Here is an 18,849-nt window from a genome sequence, read left to right as displayed (position 1 = left end):
TGTCCGGAGATACGGGGCAGAGCAGGGACCCACTTCTTCCCAGAAAGAAACCTGAGCAGGCGGTGAAGCCAGCCCTCAGAACTAGGGTTATTTTTACCAACCCCACACCCCTGCCATGAGACAGTCCTGGGACCACCTCTGTAAGGCAAAAGCTCTCTCCTCAAATACCTTGTACCAGGTCTTGGGTAAGGACTGTCCAACTCCCACCTCACACAGCTCCCCGCTTATGCGACGGCAGAAAACCTCTTGTGCCCAAGACATCCCCAAGAGTGAGGATCTGCACCCTTATCTAAGAAGTCAGGGTGGTTTTTCACATCCATTTCCTACTGTCTTCTGCTCTACACCTCTCCCTTGCTGCTGGCCACTGGCTGAACAGAGCGACCACTCCGGCCCAAGTACAGAAACCACCCAGCCCGCACGACTGCAGAACCAGCCATCTGCTGCAGCAAAGTCTTAGTTATCTGCTCCAGGCTGCAGCAGTCAGGAGATGGGACAACTGAAAAAAAAGCAATTTATCCTTGCATCCAAACTACAGGACCTAAACCGGGCACTGGTAGCAGTGATATCTCTGATATACAGCGCCAGCGATACAGTCGGATCCCTCCATATTCAGAATTAACAAAACCACAGCTAACCAACGTTACGTTGACAAAAGGGGCAGGGGAAGAATCAAGTCAAGTGTACCCTCTAGAAAAGTTGGCAACCCAAGAATGCAACCAGCAGAACCAGCCTGGGGCTGAGCCTGCACTGTGCGGCAGCTTCCAAAGTGCCTCCAAGCTGACAGGAGCCAGTGAAGCAGTGCTAGGGGGGGAAAAAAAAAAAAAAAAAGAGGCAAAATAGGAGAAACATGGAAGTGTCAAATCCAGAACCCAAGGGACCCATTCCAGAAGCAGGTGAGCTCCACCACAGTCTGCTGGGTGACACCAGGAACGGGGAGGGCTTGGCTCCCTCCCGGTGGCTTCTCAACACGCTCAAGGAGCTCCGCTGAAGGCAAGGCATAGCTGACTCCAGAAGCAGGAGAAGCGAGTATGAGGGTAGCACTCGCCTTTCCAGGTGAGAGCCTAGGCTGGAAGACACAGACACACAGTAGCGGCCCAACCAGGTTAACTGCACGGGAGGAAAAGGCCTATAAAGCCACGACTAGTCACCACCACAAGTCAGTGAAGTAGGTGAAGCTACCAAAGCACTGGAATATCAACAGCAATCCTGGCTCGTGGGACAGAGAGACGGGACTCTTGGGGCAGGGGGAAGGATGTGTGGGAGGAGAACGAGGGGAAAGAGGAGTTATTGTACGTTAGGTCCAGTGGGTTGTAGAATGGGGATACAAATAGTACTGGTTAACACGGAGCAGGCAGCAAAAGTGTCGTCCCCTCAGGTTAAATCAGTGTCTCACGTGATACGAGACAGTTAAGTTCTGCTTCTTGAAGTAGAAATAATCCAGAGGCAGGATGCAGGTGGCCCTGAGGGCCCTATTGCCAGAAGATCAGGCCGTATTGCAGCTCTAACAGTTCTTAGCAGAGTGGTGTCAGAAATGGGATGTCACAGGAGTAATGGTCAATGTTGGATAGTCTGGGTATGAGGCAGGAATGTTCCGTTTGCTCCTTTCCTCTGTGGTGCCGTAGCTCTGGAGTCAGTCAACTCAAGACTTGGGCACTTTGGTGTAGTCTTCGCTGTGTATGTTCTTGCAGAGCGAAATGGACAGTATCATCCCCAGCAGCTGGAGTAAGTAATGAAGAACAGGAACAAAATCAGCAGCCAGACAGATAACAAGATGGGAAGAAAGGGTGATACGGGGAGAAAACAGCGGTCTCCTTTCAGTGACACCACACAGGTGAACAGAGTTCATCCTCAATGCAAGGAAAAGGCAATAATCGGGAAAAAAAAATATTTTGCTTAAAAAAACCGAACAAACACCTGTGCATTCATCCGGAATCCACATTACGGGAGGTTTTTAAGGCAACAAGTGGGAACTCACTAGTGGGATGTTGCTTGTCTCATTGTTCTTGCTTATGTGTGTAGTGAGTTGCCAAATGTCACACACAGCAGCAAGAACGATGAGTAGAAAGGGCTTTCATCGATTTTCAATGCAACCGCTGAAAGCAGCAGTTCAAATCTCCAGCTAGGCACCACCAAGAGCTAGAACTGCACTGCCACCAAACCAGGTGTCTGTTACTTGAAAATAGAGCTTTGCCTTAAAAAGAGTCTCTGTGGTAGGACAATATAGGTTCACATCAGGGAGTGACTTACCTCTATAACGGCAACACCAGTACAGACCCCAAGGATGACACCAAGGTTGTCCTTCAACCACTTCTCTACACCATCCATGCATCCCTATGTAGAAAAACCCACATGGTCATGAGGGAAAGAAGCACAAATCTAAGTATCTCAAGACCAACAATCCATCACACATCTCCTTGTGCATGCAGAGATTACCTCAGTTACATATATATATACCAAGTTTCACAGTAGCTTTAGCAGATCCCTGCCCCACTTTGCCCCAATTTCCAGAGGTACTTCAAGCAATCCTGATGTGAAAAAACCAGTCTAAAGAGTTCCCAGAGGAACAAAGATAAGGGGACTTCAGAGGAAGCTCTGCAGGGCTCAAACATACTCGACTTACCTGCTCGTGAACGGGCCAGTCGGCAGACGTCATGGTGCTGTTGGTGGGGTCATCCAGATTACAGAACCCACTGTCTGCCTGCAAGTCCTTGGAGCTGTTGGAGCAGGAGCAGGGATACGCAGTCATGCTTTGGTTGATAAGAACCTCATTTTTTTCCCAGTCCTTCGCTCCAGTCCAGCCACAGCAAGCGATCTGAGAAGCAAAGAGAGATCATTGTGGTCTTAAAGCTTTGCACTGGTAACATACCGGACAGGAAAACAAGCAGAGAGCGGAGGCAGAAGTACACAGGAGCTCTCTTCTGAGAAAGGGCCACTTCTAGCAGACTTCGAGCACAGCAGACCATGATATGAGCCGGTCATCCGTAAAGTTCTAGCACGTCAGTCATGCTAGAATATGAATCCTTCATAGGCCTTACTGCACGAGGCCTAGCCACTCAAATTTGGGCAGGCCATACAGCCTGGCACCCGTTATACAGAGTGCAATTCTGGCAGACTAGATACTGGCAAACCTCACCTTATTTCCAGGTGACAACACTAAACAGAGGTAAAAGTGCAAAACCATGATGGATTTGCTGGGGGAGGGCAGTTGTCCCATGCGACACGTTTGATTTTTACTATTTCAGTCCCTCCAGTTCATCCTCTGCAGATTGATTTGGTGAGGGAGAAGCAAGGCAGGCAAGAGATTGTGTTGACAGGACATCACGTGAATTCACAGATGTCTCAACAGGACCACTACCCAGCCTTCTGCTAGCAACGCCACTTCCACGGGTTTACACGCTAAGACTTTTATTTTTTCCTTCAAGCAGCACGCATTTTTTTTGACCCGGCAGGAGGCAGGCACTTCTCACATTCTGGTTCCCAAGCTGCAATGTACCACTGACCTCAGCTGTGACCCCAAGGAGGGGAGGGGGGGACACAGCAGCTGCCACCGCACGATGGCGCTGAAATGCCACCGAGTCACCAGAAGCCTGAACCCGCCCGGCTGTGCTTGGGACTGGCTGGAAGATGGGATGAGGAAAATTTTCCAACCGAAGAAGCATTTTACATTCCTGTACGGCCACGTGATAGAAGCGCAGTTGCTGGAGGGGAAAGCACATCGGGAAGTCCAGCAAAGACTAAGATCTCAACTGCAGCGCGGATCCCAGCGGTGGTACAGAGCAGAAAGGCTCTCAAGCTCGAGGTGGAAGTTTAGGGAAAATCCCCCTCCGCTCAGAAAGGAAAAGCAGTTTTTTCAGTCTGACGTAAGGGACATGAGAGCGGAGGTACAAGCACCCACACCAGGACAGGCGTTTGGTTTCCAAACAAGTGTTGAAGATCCAGCCTCCAAATTGAACTACTGCTGCTTCACAGAGGTCTGGACTTGAACTCCGAGACTCATCTACAGAACTCTGAATTCTAGGATAAGAGAGGAATTAGACTCCAAACATTCGACTTCACCACCTCTACAAAACCTTGTCTTTCTGTTCCTGCATAAAAGCAGGACTCAAGCAGGATCCTCTCTCCACAGTAGACTCAAGATTCTCATCAGTCCACTAGCAAGGAGATGCAACTACAGAGATAAATCATGCTCCCTCTGAGGAGGAGAAATATTACAGGTCAGTGTTTCGCAGACTGAAGAGCAGACAGAAGAAAAACCACTACAGCTTGTGCATAGTACACATCAGCCCCACGCTGGGCATGTACTTAACCACAACCACCAGCCAGCTCTCAAGCTTGTGGGTTTGGCAGCAAAATCATGATTCCAGTGTGCCTGAACACTGACCCAGTCGCTCAAGCGCTTCCCCTGATGCTAAAACAGAAACCATGGGCAGCTGGATGGCTCCCAAGAATGCTGACACTTGCAGAAGAGCCATCACAGTAAGGCAAGCAGCAACATGCACCAAGTAGTAAGGGAGGCAGTGCTGCTGACTTGCCTGACAATGAGGCAGGCGCTTTACTTGCTACAAAAATAAAATGAACTGTGGCTTTCACGCTGGCTAATATTCTGGAGGCCCTGCAGGCAAAGACAAGTGTTGAGGTCCCAGCTGACAGGCCAGATACATTAGGCTACGTAGCAAATACTAGCCAGTCCTAACAGCCAGCATGCAGGAACGGTTCTTAAAAGCAAGGCAGTTTTCTAGTCTGCAGGCACAAAACTTTACAGGCAACTTTGCAGATTAGTCAGACCAATGAGCGTTGCCTCTGGCAATAACTGTTTCCCTGTCCTCAGTCTAGTTTTTAAAGCGTGGACTGCACTGACAAACAGCATCGCCTGTCTCTTGCCGCCCCCATGACTCACCTGGGCTTGCACATAGTCCCACGCATCTTCTAAGTTCCTCTTACTGTCATCATTTGAAGGGTCATAATTTTTAATCAGATCTCCAACTATGCGGGACAACTCTTCTTTCAGCTGTCAAGGGAAAACAAGCAGGAGAGTTAGACTAGTCAATTCCTTGGAGCCTTTTCTTTGGGGCTGAGGGTACACGTATGCAGCTCTGGTCAGTCGAGAAAGCTAACAGTGAAAAGTAACAAGTACAGATGTGGTGATATATGCAGCCTTGGTCTTGAAGGGAACCCAGCAGGCTCCTTCCTCCCACCTTGTTCTTAAACTCAGCTGGCCTGTAGGTGAGGACAGCTGCGACTGCTGAGGACAGACCTAGATCACAAGAGCTTGGAAAGATGTGTCATTAGATTGCATGAGGGGTGGGATAGAGTTACATTGGCCTGAGCACTAGGGTGCTCCCATCCCACGTATTGCCTTTGTCATCTGTGGTGCTACAGCACATTTCAGATCAGTGGAAAAATGTTTTCCCCTTTCCTCCTACCGTTAAGCACTGCAAATGACCACAGCAAATCCGCAGACACCCAGCAAGGGGAAGCAGTGCCTCCTGAGAGAGAGAAGCTTCGCTACATCAGCAACTCATCTTCCTAGGAAAACTGCAGCTCAGGTCACTGGGATCAGCTACGTCAGGCCAGACAGATGGGAGCTACATGATCTTTCTTCTCATGATGTCTAGCTCTTCCCCTTTTAATTACTTTGCTTCCCCTTTTCGTTCCCTTCAAACGAAGGCAACCTGACCTGGTTCTCACTAATGAGATTGGCCTTGGCTGCTGCCATAAGCCTTATCAGTTACTGAACCTTTCTGAGTTCCCACCCTCACCCCTCCTACACATCACTGCTCCACAAACAGAGGGAGGCACGGAGAGCTGGGTTTGTTGTCCTACTCCAGGCCCATCAGCTATTAGGCCAGATGGAGCCAGGTGTCATCTCTGCAGGAATCCCCAGCAAAGCCCCCATTCCCCATCCCAGGACCCCACAACAAGAAAAGACAGAACCTGAACTAGATGTCCCCAGCCACAGATACCACCTCAACTCTTACACAAGAAGAGGCAAGAAGCCTCGTCAACAGCTCTGGTTTCAAAAGGTGAGGCACTGCAGCTAAAACCCAGGTGCTTTGGGAAGGAGGGATATCATGCAAACAGCAGCACAGCTCTGGAGAGCACACACAGAGGCAGCTCGTTCCCGGCTTTAACTGGCAGATCAGCCCAAAGGGGAAACACAGGCACCCGTGGCTGATCACCCTTCTGCACTCAGCAGAGGAAAACTAAAAGAGCAACGGGCTAGAAAGGCACATTAAACACTTCAGCAGGCTTTCAATGCCCTTGCCATCTTCACCCCTTTGAGACCTGTCAGGACTCGGCCCTGTGTAGAGCACGACTGCTCCAAGAAACATCTGCCCTTGCTTGCTGGGCTCCTGCTCCACAGCTCACCCTGTGTCACAAGGCAGAACACCCCAACACCCCCCACCAGGGACACTCAAAGCCACAAACCACTTCCAGAAAGGACTGCTGGTCTCCCCTTCCCACCAGTTTAGCAAAGAGGGAGCTGGGGAAAGCTGAACACCAGGAGGCAAGAGCACAGGTCTTGGATTCCAGTCTTGCTCACAGAATGAATCCTGCAGGCTTCTTCCTCCATCAGTCACGAGACTCAAGCTAGGTATTTCCCCCAGCATCTAGTCTGCACATGAAAACAAGTTTAAAAAAACCCAAACAAACAAAAAAACAAAACAGGAAAGGGCTCTCACCCCGCCAGTCATTCACTTCAGATTCTGAAACTAATGCATAGTCCCCAGCCCCAGGCAAGTCACTGCAGCAACCACACAGGCCTGTTCGCTGAAAACAATAGCTGGCAAGTAGGGCAAGTCCCCAAAGACTTCTGCTCTCCTTCGCTCAAGGCATTTAGAGCCAAGCTCCAGAGAACTCGGTGAACCAGGCCAGGAGAGACCTTGCCCAGTCTCTCCCACTTTTACGGGCTCACAAACACTGAGCTCGCAAAGCAGAATGCCACGTGCAATGTCACTGTTTTGCCGTCCCTAATAAAAAAAAAAAAAGAAAAAAAATAACCCCCCACCACATAGTTACAGTTGTCAACAGATGTAAGGAACTGGATGTTGCATCGACATCCTCCCAGTAGAACTGGGCAGTTCCAGTCTGAAGGGGCATTCCTCTAGCAATGCCCATGGGGGAAGCAAAGCAGCAGCTTTCCTGTCAGAAACTCAGCCTTTTACGGTTATGCAAACTCCACTACAGGGTACTTCCGTACATCAGGGGTGGGGAAGGATTTGGACACTGAAAAGAAACAGATATTAGAAAACCCCCAAAAAAATTAGAAAACAAAAAAGCTTATCTGTTCAGTAGCTACTAATCAGAAAAAGGACAAGTAGAGAGGAGTACAGCCATAGTCCTGCCCATTTTCCTGCAGCGCAGAAACAAGTATTTCAATTACAAGAAGCATAAGGAGCAAGTATCACCTTGCTACATTGCAGACCCAAACTCCTCCACTCTTGTTATTCCGTGTTTTATATCTAACCAAGTTCCTGAAGTCAGAAGGAAATAAACACGGAGAACACAATAGACATCTAGGGACTGGATCTTGAGCAGTTTCCAGTTTGCTTCGCTCTGCTCCAAGCTGCCCTGGGATGACGTACATCAAGCAAAGCGGAGCGACACGCAGAGCATCGCTGAAGCGCAGCCACAAACCAGCATGGGGGAAGGCTTCAGCCACGACCCTGCTGAAACTATTTTTCCTAGAGGCAGGTACATCAAAGGATCCCTGAAATGGAAGGGCTCTAGAAGAGCTCTTCTGTAAGTTTTGTTCACTGAGGACCGACCAGGAGCATCTGCTCATAGCCCAGCTTCTCCTGATGACCTCAGCCACACCAGCTCCAAGAGTTGTGTGGGATAACCCCCAGCATTTTTCTTCTCTCCCTGGTTCAGGTGAAGAGCTACAGCTCAAAAGCTGGAGTTTTCTAGAGTACAGTGACAGCTGGAGGAGAAACACCCGCTGAGGTACAGAATTTCATGGCCTGAAAACTCACATTTCGCCATCGTGGGGGAATGCCCATCCCCTTGCCGCCTCCTCTGCGTTCGTCAGAGCTCTTTGTTGAGAAGCAGCAGCTTGTTTAAAGCTGTAACTTCCTGCCGCAGCTAGAAAACGTTTCAGTTTCTCCTTCAGCTCTGGCCAGCTCCGAGAGCGAGCTACAATCGCACCGCATTTGGCGAGGAACCCAGCCAACAGCTGCTCACCGACACCACAGCCACTTCCACAAAGGTCGTATCAGCTACGCCGGGGGCAGGAACCTGCCCCCACTGCCCCCAGACTCCATCACCAGGCCCCATCCACAAGCTCCTCCTCCTCAGCCACCTGCTTTCTGTGACCACCGAGCAGGAGGGGTGGCTTGGGAGAAGCAAGCACAGCTGTGCCTCAGGACATACACCCAGTTATGTGGCAGAGGACAGGGTTACACACAACTGGCACCAGATACCGGGACAGAAGCCAGCAGGGACCTCAGTTATAACTTGCTTCTGCTATGTTAATGTGGCTCCAAGTTCAGCTGTCAAACAGCTGGAAGCCGATCTGGGCACGGCCCTGGCTGGGGAACCCATAGCCAGGACAAGCTGTGGCATTTAAGTAGCTGGAAAGGAATTTCTTTTTACTGTTCCGCTACCCAAAAATAAAAGCCTGCACAGCAAACAGAGCTTCATCATCTTCGAGAAAGCAGCACTACCAAGGCTGGTGGATCTAGAAGCAGCAAGTCATCCGGCAGAGCTGCTGAGTTAGGGTAAAGGAAAGGAGAATCCAGTTATGCCTGCTAATGACACAGCATTTATACGTTATCACATATGTAACAGAAGAGAGAATTTGCAGGCATCTTCTGCACCCGCAATCCAAGACCAAGGAAAACACGCACGGTAAGAACCACTTACCGATTCTTTCTGGAAGTAGATGACCAGTCCAGCAGCAACCTGAGTTATAAGGATTACCATCAGGCAGGTGAAGTACTGGAAACAAAAGAGAATAGATGACCACAGTCAGCTTTTAAAAAGGTCTGTATATAACAATACAAGATTTATGAAGATTTTATATACAAGAGAAGCCACAACATTGAGCCAAGACCTTTGCCTGCAGCCAGGCTCTGCTCTCAGCAACGTTTTCCCCAGCGAAAGGCCAAAGTACAAGCATCTACAGACCACTGAACTTCAGCACTTCTCCCATCAGCAAGGCTTCAGGAGGGAGAGGGGCTACTGGCACCCTCTGCGTGTATCATTCCAGCTGGGACTCCCTCTCCCACCTCCAGCTCCATTCCCAGTCCATTCTGACCTCCACCAGTTGGACTATGCCCACCCCAAGCCTCCACAGCAAGAAAAGCCTGTTTTACAAACCTAATTTTTTACCACTATTATTTTAAAAGTCAGTTACCTTTTTTTTTTAAAAAAAAAAAAAAGCTACTTAATTTGTTGGCAGATCTAAATTTAAAATTCACCAGCAAGGTGCTTTTAAGGGAAATTTGACATCTGAGGTTACTTTTAAACAGTTGCAGCTACAAACCACCACCCTAGGAGATGTTCTTCCCAGCAGGACACGCACTATGGCCAAACTTAGTTTCCTACACGTATGTGCTCTGAATAAGCAGGAGTCAAGCAGCAGGCTGAGGTGTGTGAAGCTAGTGTCACCTCATCCACCCCAGACAAAAAATTACCTACAGACACAGCATCTGAAGAGATGTCCTGACAATACAGGACATTTCTAGTTGGGTATCTCTGTGCCCGTGCCACAGAAGGTGAACTTTGCAACACAGCAGGACACTGTCACTCTTCCTCTTCTCTCTCACTGCCCTCGATACCGGTCCTTGCACCGCTGAGAGCGCAACGCCAGCCGGGAAGTCTCTGTGAGGGGGAGGATGAGTTACAGGGTCCCCTGGAACACCTCGGTTGGCAGTCCTCAACCCACTGTTTGCAGAAAGGATGGGTAATGTCCACCCTCATTTTGCAGAGCTCTCAGTTCATCGTCAGTAACATCTGAGGAGCTGCTGGTGCAGCCTGTTGACTGCTGGAGAATTTGACGTGTGCAAATGAAGAACTGGATCTAAGTTGACCTAGCAGAAGCACCGTCCCCCAAGAGATCCCAATCCCAGCTACAATCCAATAGATATTTAGCAGGAGAGGTATTAAAGGTTGGATATAAAACAGGGCATGAATTCTCTCACCAGACCCAAGAGACATCGGATTTCATTGACTGCTCCAAGACAGCCCAGGAACCCCATCAGCATGGTGAGAGCCCCAACACCAATGAGGATGTATGCACCAGTCTTCAGGGAAGGAGATGACATCTCTGTAGGGGCCAGGAGAGGGAACAAAATTAGCTACTCACGAAAATTACATCTACCATCACCATTTAGAGAATTGCCTACTCCATATCTGCTTGTCAGTTGTCTTCTACAAAGGGTCTGCACAGAGGCGTGTTGAATGTGGAGACTGAAGGTTGCTTCTGGGTGTCTCCTGACAAAGGAAGGTCTCCATTATCTCAGAGCCTGAAAGACTCACGGTCACTCCAAACAAGTGAACCTCATTCGGAGGGAGCCAGCTGCTTACTGGATTTTTAACTCCCTTATTAACGCACTCTGAGTAGCAGCAAGATGAAGTACGTTCTTCTCCGCGACTACCACCTATTTGCTTGCTGTTGGGAGAGATGCTATTCCAGGACTCAAAGAGGTATCGTGCCCAAATTATCTAATTTTATATATCCTCCAGATCTGTCTCCCGCTACTCTGTTAGAAATGACTCTGCTCTCAACACTTGTTCAGCTAAGTTCAGGTAGTATTATTTCAGACACGCAGGCACTGTCAGTCCTCTCCCTTCAACATTTAACACCACAAGCAACAGAAGAAACAAGCTCTTAAATTTGAGTGGGTCAAAAGGACTTTCTTGCATAATGGGATTGGAGGGAGCAAGTATGATGGCATAAAAATTTAAGAGATACTCTGTCTAGAAATAGCAGCCAGAAGCGTCATTTGTCATTAACAGTCTTAAACCCACAAGCTGCACAGCACAGGGGAATTGTGGATGCCCAGTGATTTATATTAATCATGTTCCTAGAGCTCAGCATTTAGTTTCCTGGGCAGAAGTCCCAGAGGGAGAAGCTTCCACTGAGATCCTCCTGAAACAGGCTAAGACAGTTGAATCCAGACCAAAACTCTTCCTTCAATTTTGATTCCTGGTGCAAGTCACCACCTTCCAAACTTCTTCCCTAAAACATGCTGAACTAAGGGAAAAAATTGGTTATAAAAAGAAAAAAAAAGAAGAAGAACCAGAGCTGTTTGCCACACAGGTTACTTCAGACGTTTTTTGCCTTGATTCACCAGAAGGAAAAAAAAAACAAACACAGGTATTTCCAACTCTGAAGCCCTTCGGAGAAGCGACAACGGGGCGGGAGCTGTGTTTGCACTTCCCATCTGCAATCCCTCTCGTCTTGCAAGGGAAGGTTCTGCGGGCGAGACGACTTGTGCCCCGTGTGCTGTGGCTCTGTGTTTTCCCCCGGGCTGGGCAGGCGGCCAAGCGAGCACAACGGGCTCCTTTGCGTGCCCCGCTGTGCCCGGCTCCCTCCCTGGGGTTACTAAAGCAGAGGGAACGAGGGGGCAAGGCATGGGAAAGGAAGTGAGGGGGCAGGGAGAAAAGAGCTGATGCTGGAGGTCTTGAGGAAGGAAGCTTAATCCTTAAATGCTCCGTTAGCAGAGATTCCAGGCGAAAATGGGAAGAAGTGGAGCCAAGCTTCAGGGACTTCATATTTCAGCAAGTGGCAACCCCTGTCAGCCCGGAGGAGCGGCTGCTGGCCCACACTCTGGGCTATTAGGGCCTTGATAAGCTCCCTTCTGCTCATGCCCCCACCTTACTAATCAAAGCCCCGTGTTGGGCTTCTTGCCCTTCCTGCACCAGGCCAGGTGCTGCAGCACAGCACATCGAGCGAGCCGCAGCGTCTGTGTGTGGGACATCGGTGTTATCTTCACCCAGCACCATCCAAAGCCAGGGCATTCGGCGGGACTTGGGAAATAAAGCCCTTCAAGTACCAGTACAGGTGGGCAGAGGGCTGTGAATGCCATCCCTGTTCACTCCGGCAGCATCCGCTGCTGGTGGCAGAGTCGGCAGCACTGGAGGTAATGGCAACAGGTAACCAGAGCTGCCAAGCAGAAAATTTGTTTGAACCCCCACTCTGGGAAAAAGCACAAAGGAAGCAGAGCCTGTGGAAGATGGAGCTGAGATGCTCCTTTTCTGAGAGCCCGCTTACGGCCCTGTGAAGCCTGAGCTCCACTAAGACGCCTCGGGTTTTCGGTTGGTGCCGAAAGCAGATCCTCAGTTAAGACTCAAGTCGATGCTCTTGGCTGACTTAAAGGGGAACGGAGCTACCCCCTCACACACGAAGTGGCACAAAACACCTCTGACAGCCAGGCTTAGTCTCATGAAGAATTTAAAACTGAGCACGTTTTAGAAATTGGAGCACTAGAGAGTTCAGACGCACACCTTCTGTCCCCCCTCAGATATACCTCCTCCACTGCTTAGGAAGAAACATACTGACTACTTTCAATGTACAGGAAGCATTGGTAAAGCCAAGTACTTGCTTTCATTGGCATTTAGAACAGCCAAATTGAAACAAATTGTTTCAGAAAGCAGTAGGAGCACAGGGGGCTGGCAAATTAAAACTACATTAAGGCATTGGGGGCCTTCAGACATGATGGTAATAAAGAAGGTGTTGTGGAAACACTGAGCATGTCGTGAAACTAGGATGCCATGCTCGTCCCTGTGTTTAAGATAATGCTTTTGGATCTTTGGGTGAAGAGGCAACGGTCTTGGTCTGATCCTGGCGTGGCAATCCACAGGACTAGGAGGAGTGCTGTGTCTCCAGGGTTGCTCCCTTTCACCCTGTCCTTCACAGAGCCCCATTTTGACTTGATCTTCAAGGTCTTTTCCAACCAAAGCTGTTCTATCATTCTACCTTGCTGTACCCCACGGTACTGCTCAGGTCCCACACCAGCAGTAAAAGCATTGCCAGCCCCGGACTCCAGTACGGTCAAGCGCAGCCCTGGACTAGAGTCAATTCAGAAGGAGAAAGATGAAGAAACGTGGTCTTACGTAGAACTGCGATGAAACTCGTTTTGTCAGCCAGAATCCATACTCCAAAACCCAGGATCACAGCGCCCAGGATCTGAAAGAGTAAAAACAACACCACGTATAGCTGGGTTGTTAGCTCAGACAAATAAGAAGAGGCAGTCAGCATTCTCCACACTTCCAGAGCAAAAACAATCATTCTTTTGCCGTTCCCACCCACCTACCCTGTCGTACTCCTCCCAGAGTAAACAGGATTAGCGTGACTCCAGGAAGAGAAGCCCCAGGTTCTGCCTGGCAGCCCTTCAGGTGGCATTTGAATAGGACACAATGTATAGGGCAGCCACTCAAAACAGTCTCAGGAGGAGACATCCTGCTGCTAGAACCCTGTTGTCAGAAGCAAAAGGTAAATGCGCTGCTACTGTGAAAAACCAAGGAAGGACAAACATCTAAGCATGTAATTTTAAAGTTGTGTGGTTTTTGTTTTGGTTTTTTTTTTTTTTTTTTAAATAGAGAATTTCCTGATCCTATGGGACTAGCCTGGCAGGCAGCTGCCAAAGGATTAAATATCTGGCAGCTGGAATCTTCCCTGAAAGGAAATCTTCGGCTTGTTATAACGTTACGGCTTCAACCCACAAACACAAAAACGCGGCAGCATTTGCTCTGCGCGCAGGTTCTCTCCCAGTGAAGGGGTTTGCCCCTTCCAAAGCCAAGCTTTGGCACCTTGGCTTGGCCACTACTTCACGTCAGAACCCCCCAGCCCCTCAAGCCAACACATCTGAACACCAACAGAGAGTCAAGGGTTACGAAACATCAGCCATGGCCTCTGCCTTGCTCACCACACGCTCCTATCTAGGACAAGGATTAGTAGAGCAGTATGTCCCTGCGAGGACTCAGCTGAATCCAGACATTGAATTGAGAAGGCAAGAGAAACACGGTTTTTCCGTCTCATTTTGAAGGAGGGGGGAGGAGGGATGCTCTGTTTTAGCTTCCTGGTATCACCATGATTTACACCACACTGTGAGGTGTTTGAACAGAGTTGACCCTCAAAATAGGATGGGAGCACCAGAATAAATATGTCAAGAAGCCTGTGAGTCTGCAGGTTTGATGAGAAGCTGAAACTTGTGACATTCAGCTCATGAGAAGCAGCGCTTGTTGTGCAAAGACCTCAACCAGATTTTAAAGAAACAAGGGAAGGATTAGGAGTGCAAGAGAGACGCTTCCAGAGGACGTGAACTGCAAAGTGGCAGTTCTTATACCAGCAGGATTTCAAGACAGGATGAAGCAAAATCCTAAATAAACCAACAGGGCTGAAAGAGAACGCAATTCAGCGCTTCATTAGAGAATTATCTGATATTTGGGAGACCAGGGAAATGGCAAATCAGCACGTGAAGCAAGCTGGCAGAGAGGGTTGTAGGGGCAGGCACTGGCTCTGCATTCTGAAAGTTTACACTGTGCTTCAGCTCCTCACACAAAGAAGCTTTTCTGAGCAAAGATAAAGCAACAGTCTGGAATAAGCAGCTTGCGAGGTTTCCTGGCTTGGCAGAGGGCACAACGTGTAGTTAGCTCTGGGGACAGGATTAGAAAGTCACCGAGCAAGTTCCCAGCTCTGAAGATGGATGAAGACAACTGACTCAGCTGCAGAAAAGACATGTAGCTGTTGTATTCCAGAAAAAAAAAAAAAAAAAAAAAAAAAGGATAAGAGATAGAGAGACAAGATGACAGTAACAAGAATTCCCCCTTGCTTTATGTCCCAATGCGCTGCTCTGCAGCGCTCGATCTGCTGATCCAACTAGAAAGGCCCCTTGAACATGCAACAGCTGCGGTGCCTAAAACAAAAATAAAAATCCCTCTCGACCTCAGCATTGCCGAGAACTGCTGAATTTAGTTTGAGGCAGTCTCACATTTAAACTATAGTCTCAGTAAAATATTTGTCTTAACCAAGAGGCAAACTGGGCTTGTGTGACATGTCTCTTGGCTCACTGACCCCGAAATGTCACCTAGGTTTTGCTGACAAAACGCAGAACAGCTGCTGAGCCGAGTTCCTGGGAAGCTGTTTGTTACGAGGTGCTCGCGCTATCCAAGGCCTGTTTTTCACTCTGATCTTTGCTCTAGTCCACAGCTCGTGCGTCTGCCAGGAGCTGCTGTGCAAAAACTCTAAAAGGGGAAGGCAGGAAGAAAACCAAGCACAGGAGGAAAACACCGTCCTAGGAACAACAGCGTATTTCCCTCCTAGCAGAAGAGCCTCTCCTCAGCATCTTCAGGAGTTTCCAGGTTCTTCTGCCACCGGCTTGGCGTCAGACCCTCCACAGAAGAAACCACAACGGCCTCCCACAGAGCTTAATTCCTCTGTTCCACTGCTTTAAATTCCTGAAGCGGGGGACGGGTGCCTCCCTTCCACCTCGAAGGTGGCGATTTCAGCCCTGCTTTCAGCAAGGTTCCCTTCCCCACCCAAGCCAGGAGGATGCAGCTCCCTCAAGGCAGGGCCGGCAGCTTCCCAGAGCCCAGCAAAGAGGTGCACGAAAGGACCAAACTGTGATGGAGCTGGGCCACTTTTCTGGAACTGCCCCCTCCAGCATCACCCTCCTTCACAAGTGGATTGCACGAGGTAACATCCAGCCTGGCACGGGGGCCAACAGAAAAGCTCTTAAACTCCAGGCTTAAATGTTTTAAGTAGTAGCCTTCTGCTTCATTTACAGCAGGGGCAGACAGTTTATATAAATATATAGACAGAGAGCTTCCAGACACTACCGAACTTGTCTCACAGAACTGTTTTCCCTTTAAGGAGAAGCATCCGTGGTGGCCCACGGATGTGTTAAGTTTTGATTAGAGAAACTAAGCTTATACTCCAAGCTTACGGTTTTGGTATCTTTTGCAGTAAGTAGGCTAGCAGTCCCCAAAACCTCCTTCCCTTCAATCAAAGCAGGTCAACCCACTCCCTGTAGTAAGGCTGTAAGACTGTAAAATACCACCAGCTCCCCTGAACTACTTCAGTTACAAGCAAGGGACCTTCTCACAGACCTCAAGCTGTAGAGAAGTGCTCTTTCAATGAGTAACTTCTACAAGAGTCCCTGGCACATCTCTAAAGGCTTAATTTATCAGCTTCACACAAGGCTGGAGAATGCACTTCAGACAGAGAGGGCTGGCCTGCACGGGGTGTACTCAGGGAGGCTCAGCTTGAGGTCCAGGGCAGACAGAGTGCTCCGTCACCAGCATAAATGCTCACATTTGTGCAAGCAGTTGCCTCAATGAAACTGCAGCTCTGGGCAGCCAGCACAAGGTATGCAAAACCTGTCTGCGCCGGGAGCTCGCAGAAACTCAGCAGAAGCAGTTTCTCTATGGCATTAATATTGATCTACCACACTGCGTAAGCTTGAGAATCCCTTCCCCGTTCGGACCTTGAACAACCGTAACGGAAAAAGCTCCTCATGTCAACTACTTCCTATGACAGCGAGAGAGTAACGGATACCACCTTCCTGAACGTCTGGCATGTGGAAAAAAAACCTGCCATCAGGCAAGAGAGAAGCACGCTCTTCACTCTAGAGGAGTGTGAAGCTCCCCACCAGAACTGAGCAGCTTCGGAGACATCACTTCCACAGGGCAGCATCCGTGCTGCACGGAGGGCTTAGCAAAGAGCTCAGAAAAGCAGCTTCTCCCTTCGGTCAGAGAGGGAAGAGGAGGGAATAGAGATGCCACAGAGACCACTGATAACATCCAGCAAAATCAGCCACAGCGTTGTAAGGCACCGTAGTACTTCAGGCTGTTGTCTTTCCCCTTTCCTCCCATGCTAGGCTGCCTTTCTTGAAGAGAACTTACTCTAAACAGAGGTTAGCTAATGAACTTGGACATGGGTTTGGGGACAAAGGAAGACTAGACAGTGCCAAGGCTTCAGCAAGGCTCAGGAACTGCCTTAGGAAGCGCAGCTTGGCCTCCCAGGGCAAACTGGTTAAGATACACACTGCATAAAAATTATCACCTCATCAAGAGAGGAGATAATGCCTTCAGGGGAGTTCTGGACTAATAGGAGGACAGGTTTGGACTTTGCTGGATTCTTCCTATCCATAAAGTGGACCAAATCGTACTTGGAAAGATCTAGTGGCACCTGAAAAACCTCTCTCCTCTCCTTCCCAAGAGTCTTCCCCACAGGTGCTCTGAGCTGCCCTTAGACCAGAGCTAACTGCTCTCAGGACAAAAGCAGAATACGGAGAGGAAAGAGCCAACAAAGCAAGCCAAGAGAAGCCAGATCCAGATGTGCCTCGAGTTCCAGCCCGTGTGCCAGCAGCACCGTGCAGCCCTGCAGGAAGCAAGAGCCAAGCCAGTGTGCAGGGACAGAGACCAGAAAGCAGCCTTATCGCGCTCCATTTCCCTCCCAATCTGGCCCACCCTTCCCCTTACTCGCTGTACACAAAGGGTAACAACATCAGATGAGCTGTTTTCTTGCCAATAGGTGGAGAGCTGAAGCCTCATGCATCCCCACTACACCATCCCGCTCCAGCAGGGCTGCGGCAACAGCACCATCACCCACGTGGATGTAAAAGGACGCATGCAAGAATGTGTGGGCTCTCCCAGACACGATCTGAGCTTCATACCGGAAAATAACCACATCCAGGGGGCTGCTTCACTTCCCCAGACAAGCCTGCCCCAGTGTCCTCCACCTCCCAAGCCCATCTCAGATAGGGGACTTGGACTAATTCATCGTGTTAAAAAATCAAAACCAGCCGCTGGGAATCCGAACACAATTAGAGTTGTTCTTTGAAGGCTGCCTGGCCTATTTAGGAGAGCACCACCACTACTTGGCAGGTTTTGTAGCTCTGCTGCTCAGGGGCAGCTCAGCTGCTGCTCCAGATGTGGCACAGAAAGTAGTTACAATGACTGTCCTTCCCGAAAGTACCCGTAACTCCTGTTTTCCCTTCCCACCGCGGGAAGGGAGCTGCATGCCAAGACAGCAGGTGGGTACTGGAAACGGAGCGGCCTGACGTACCCGAGAGCTGCAGAGCAGCTCTGATGTCCTCAGCTTCAGAGATTCCCTCCCTCCTTTCAAAATTCTGGCTGTTTAATGAACACCTTGTGCCAACATCCAGATAAAAAACACACCTTTTCAGATAATTTCAGTCCAGCCCTCCCTTTTTTCTCCGCAGATGCCCACAATACTTACGAGGAACAGGAGATTGAAGAGGAAGAGGAAATACTTGGTGACTTTTACACAGCCAGACCCCATCTTCTTTCACTTACAGAACCTAAGGGCAAAGCGTGCAGACAACCAGTTACATTAGTGACAGGTCCTCAGGGCAGTTTCAGAGCAAGACCCTCACCCCGTGCAGAGCTCTGGACCTTCCGGTGGGTCTCCAAGCAGACCTATGGGAAGTGTGTGCTGTATCCACTACCCGAGCTGCCTTTTCAGGGCAGGAAAGCAGGACACCGCTGCCGCTACAAACACAAGCAGCCACTGCTGCCAGTATCTCCCAGAGAGTGACAGAGGGCTATCAGCACTTAGAGAGGGGATTTAATTACAAATACAGTTAATTCCATCACTATTTATACAGTCTTTGCATTAATAGCATCATTCAAAACACCAACTCCAGCTATCGCTCCCGACAGAGAAAAGGGATGCGCTTATCCGAAAGAAGGAGCTCACAAGGCCAGGTCCCTGCCCCAGAAAATCCCATCTCCTCGTGACCCCTAAGCAGCTGAAAGAACACCGAGGAACAAGGCCAAGGGGTCAGTTTAAAAGGCAGCATTAAGTCAAGCTTCCTAGGAGCAACTTGGCACCGGATGCTTTGTCAACACAGAAGGACCAGCAAGTCTGCTCCACGG

The 18,849-nt window shown here is 49.4% G+C and overlaps 1 protein-coding gene across 1 annotated transcript; it reads right to left on the bottom strand.

The window, feature by feature from the left end:
- Positions 1-1,385: 1,385 nt before the first annotated feature.
- Positions 1,386-18,253, bottom strand: CD82 (CD82 molecule). Its single transcript, XM_009876421.1, has 8 exons — positions 18,191-18,253; positions 13,063-13,135; positions 10,146-10,270; positions 8,866-8,940; positions 4,898-5,008; positions 2,621-2,812; positions 2,248-2,331; positions 1,386-1,717 (listed from the first exon to the last, which is right to left on the bottom strand). Exons 1-8 carry the CDS (start codon positions 18,251-18,253, stop codon positions 1,640-1,642), a joined length of 801 nt encoding a protein of 266 aa, XP_009874723.1. The 3' UTR covers positions 1,386-1,639.
- Positions 18,254-18,849: the final 596 nt, after the last annotated feature.

This window comes from Apaloderma vittatum, unplaced genomic scaffold (assembly GCF_000703405.1).
Source record: "Apaloderma vittatum isolate BGI_N311 unplaced genomic scaffold, ASM70340v1 scaffold18989, whole genome shotgun sequence".
NCBI classification, from domain to species: Eukaryota; Metazoa; Chordata; class Aves; order Trogoniformes; family Trogonidae; genus Apaloderma; species Apaloderma vittatum.
Note: the sequence above shows the minus strand (reverse complement) of the source record. Positions and strands in the feature narration are given on the sequence as shown.

What these genes read in the sequence shown, in the direction of transcription:
- CD82 (XM_009876421.1), bottom strand. Translation starts at nt 18,253, where the DNA reads ATGGGGTCTGGCTGTGTAAAAGTCACCAAGTATTTCCTCTTCCTCTTC. An exon ending in TCTTCAATCTCCTGTTCCTC is followed by an intron (nt 13,136 to 18,190) that starts GTAAGTATTGTG and finishes TTACTCTTTCAG; the next exon opens with ATCCTGGGCGCTGTGATCCT. An exon ending in ACTGGCCCGTTCACGAGCAG is followed by an intron (nt 2,332 to 2,620) that starts GTAAGTCGAGTA and finishes TTTTCTACATAG; the next exon opens with GGATGCATGGATGGTGTAGA.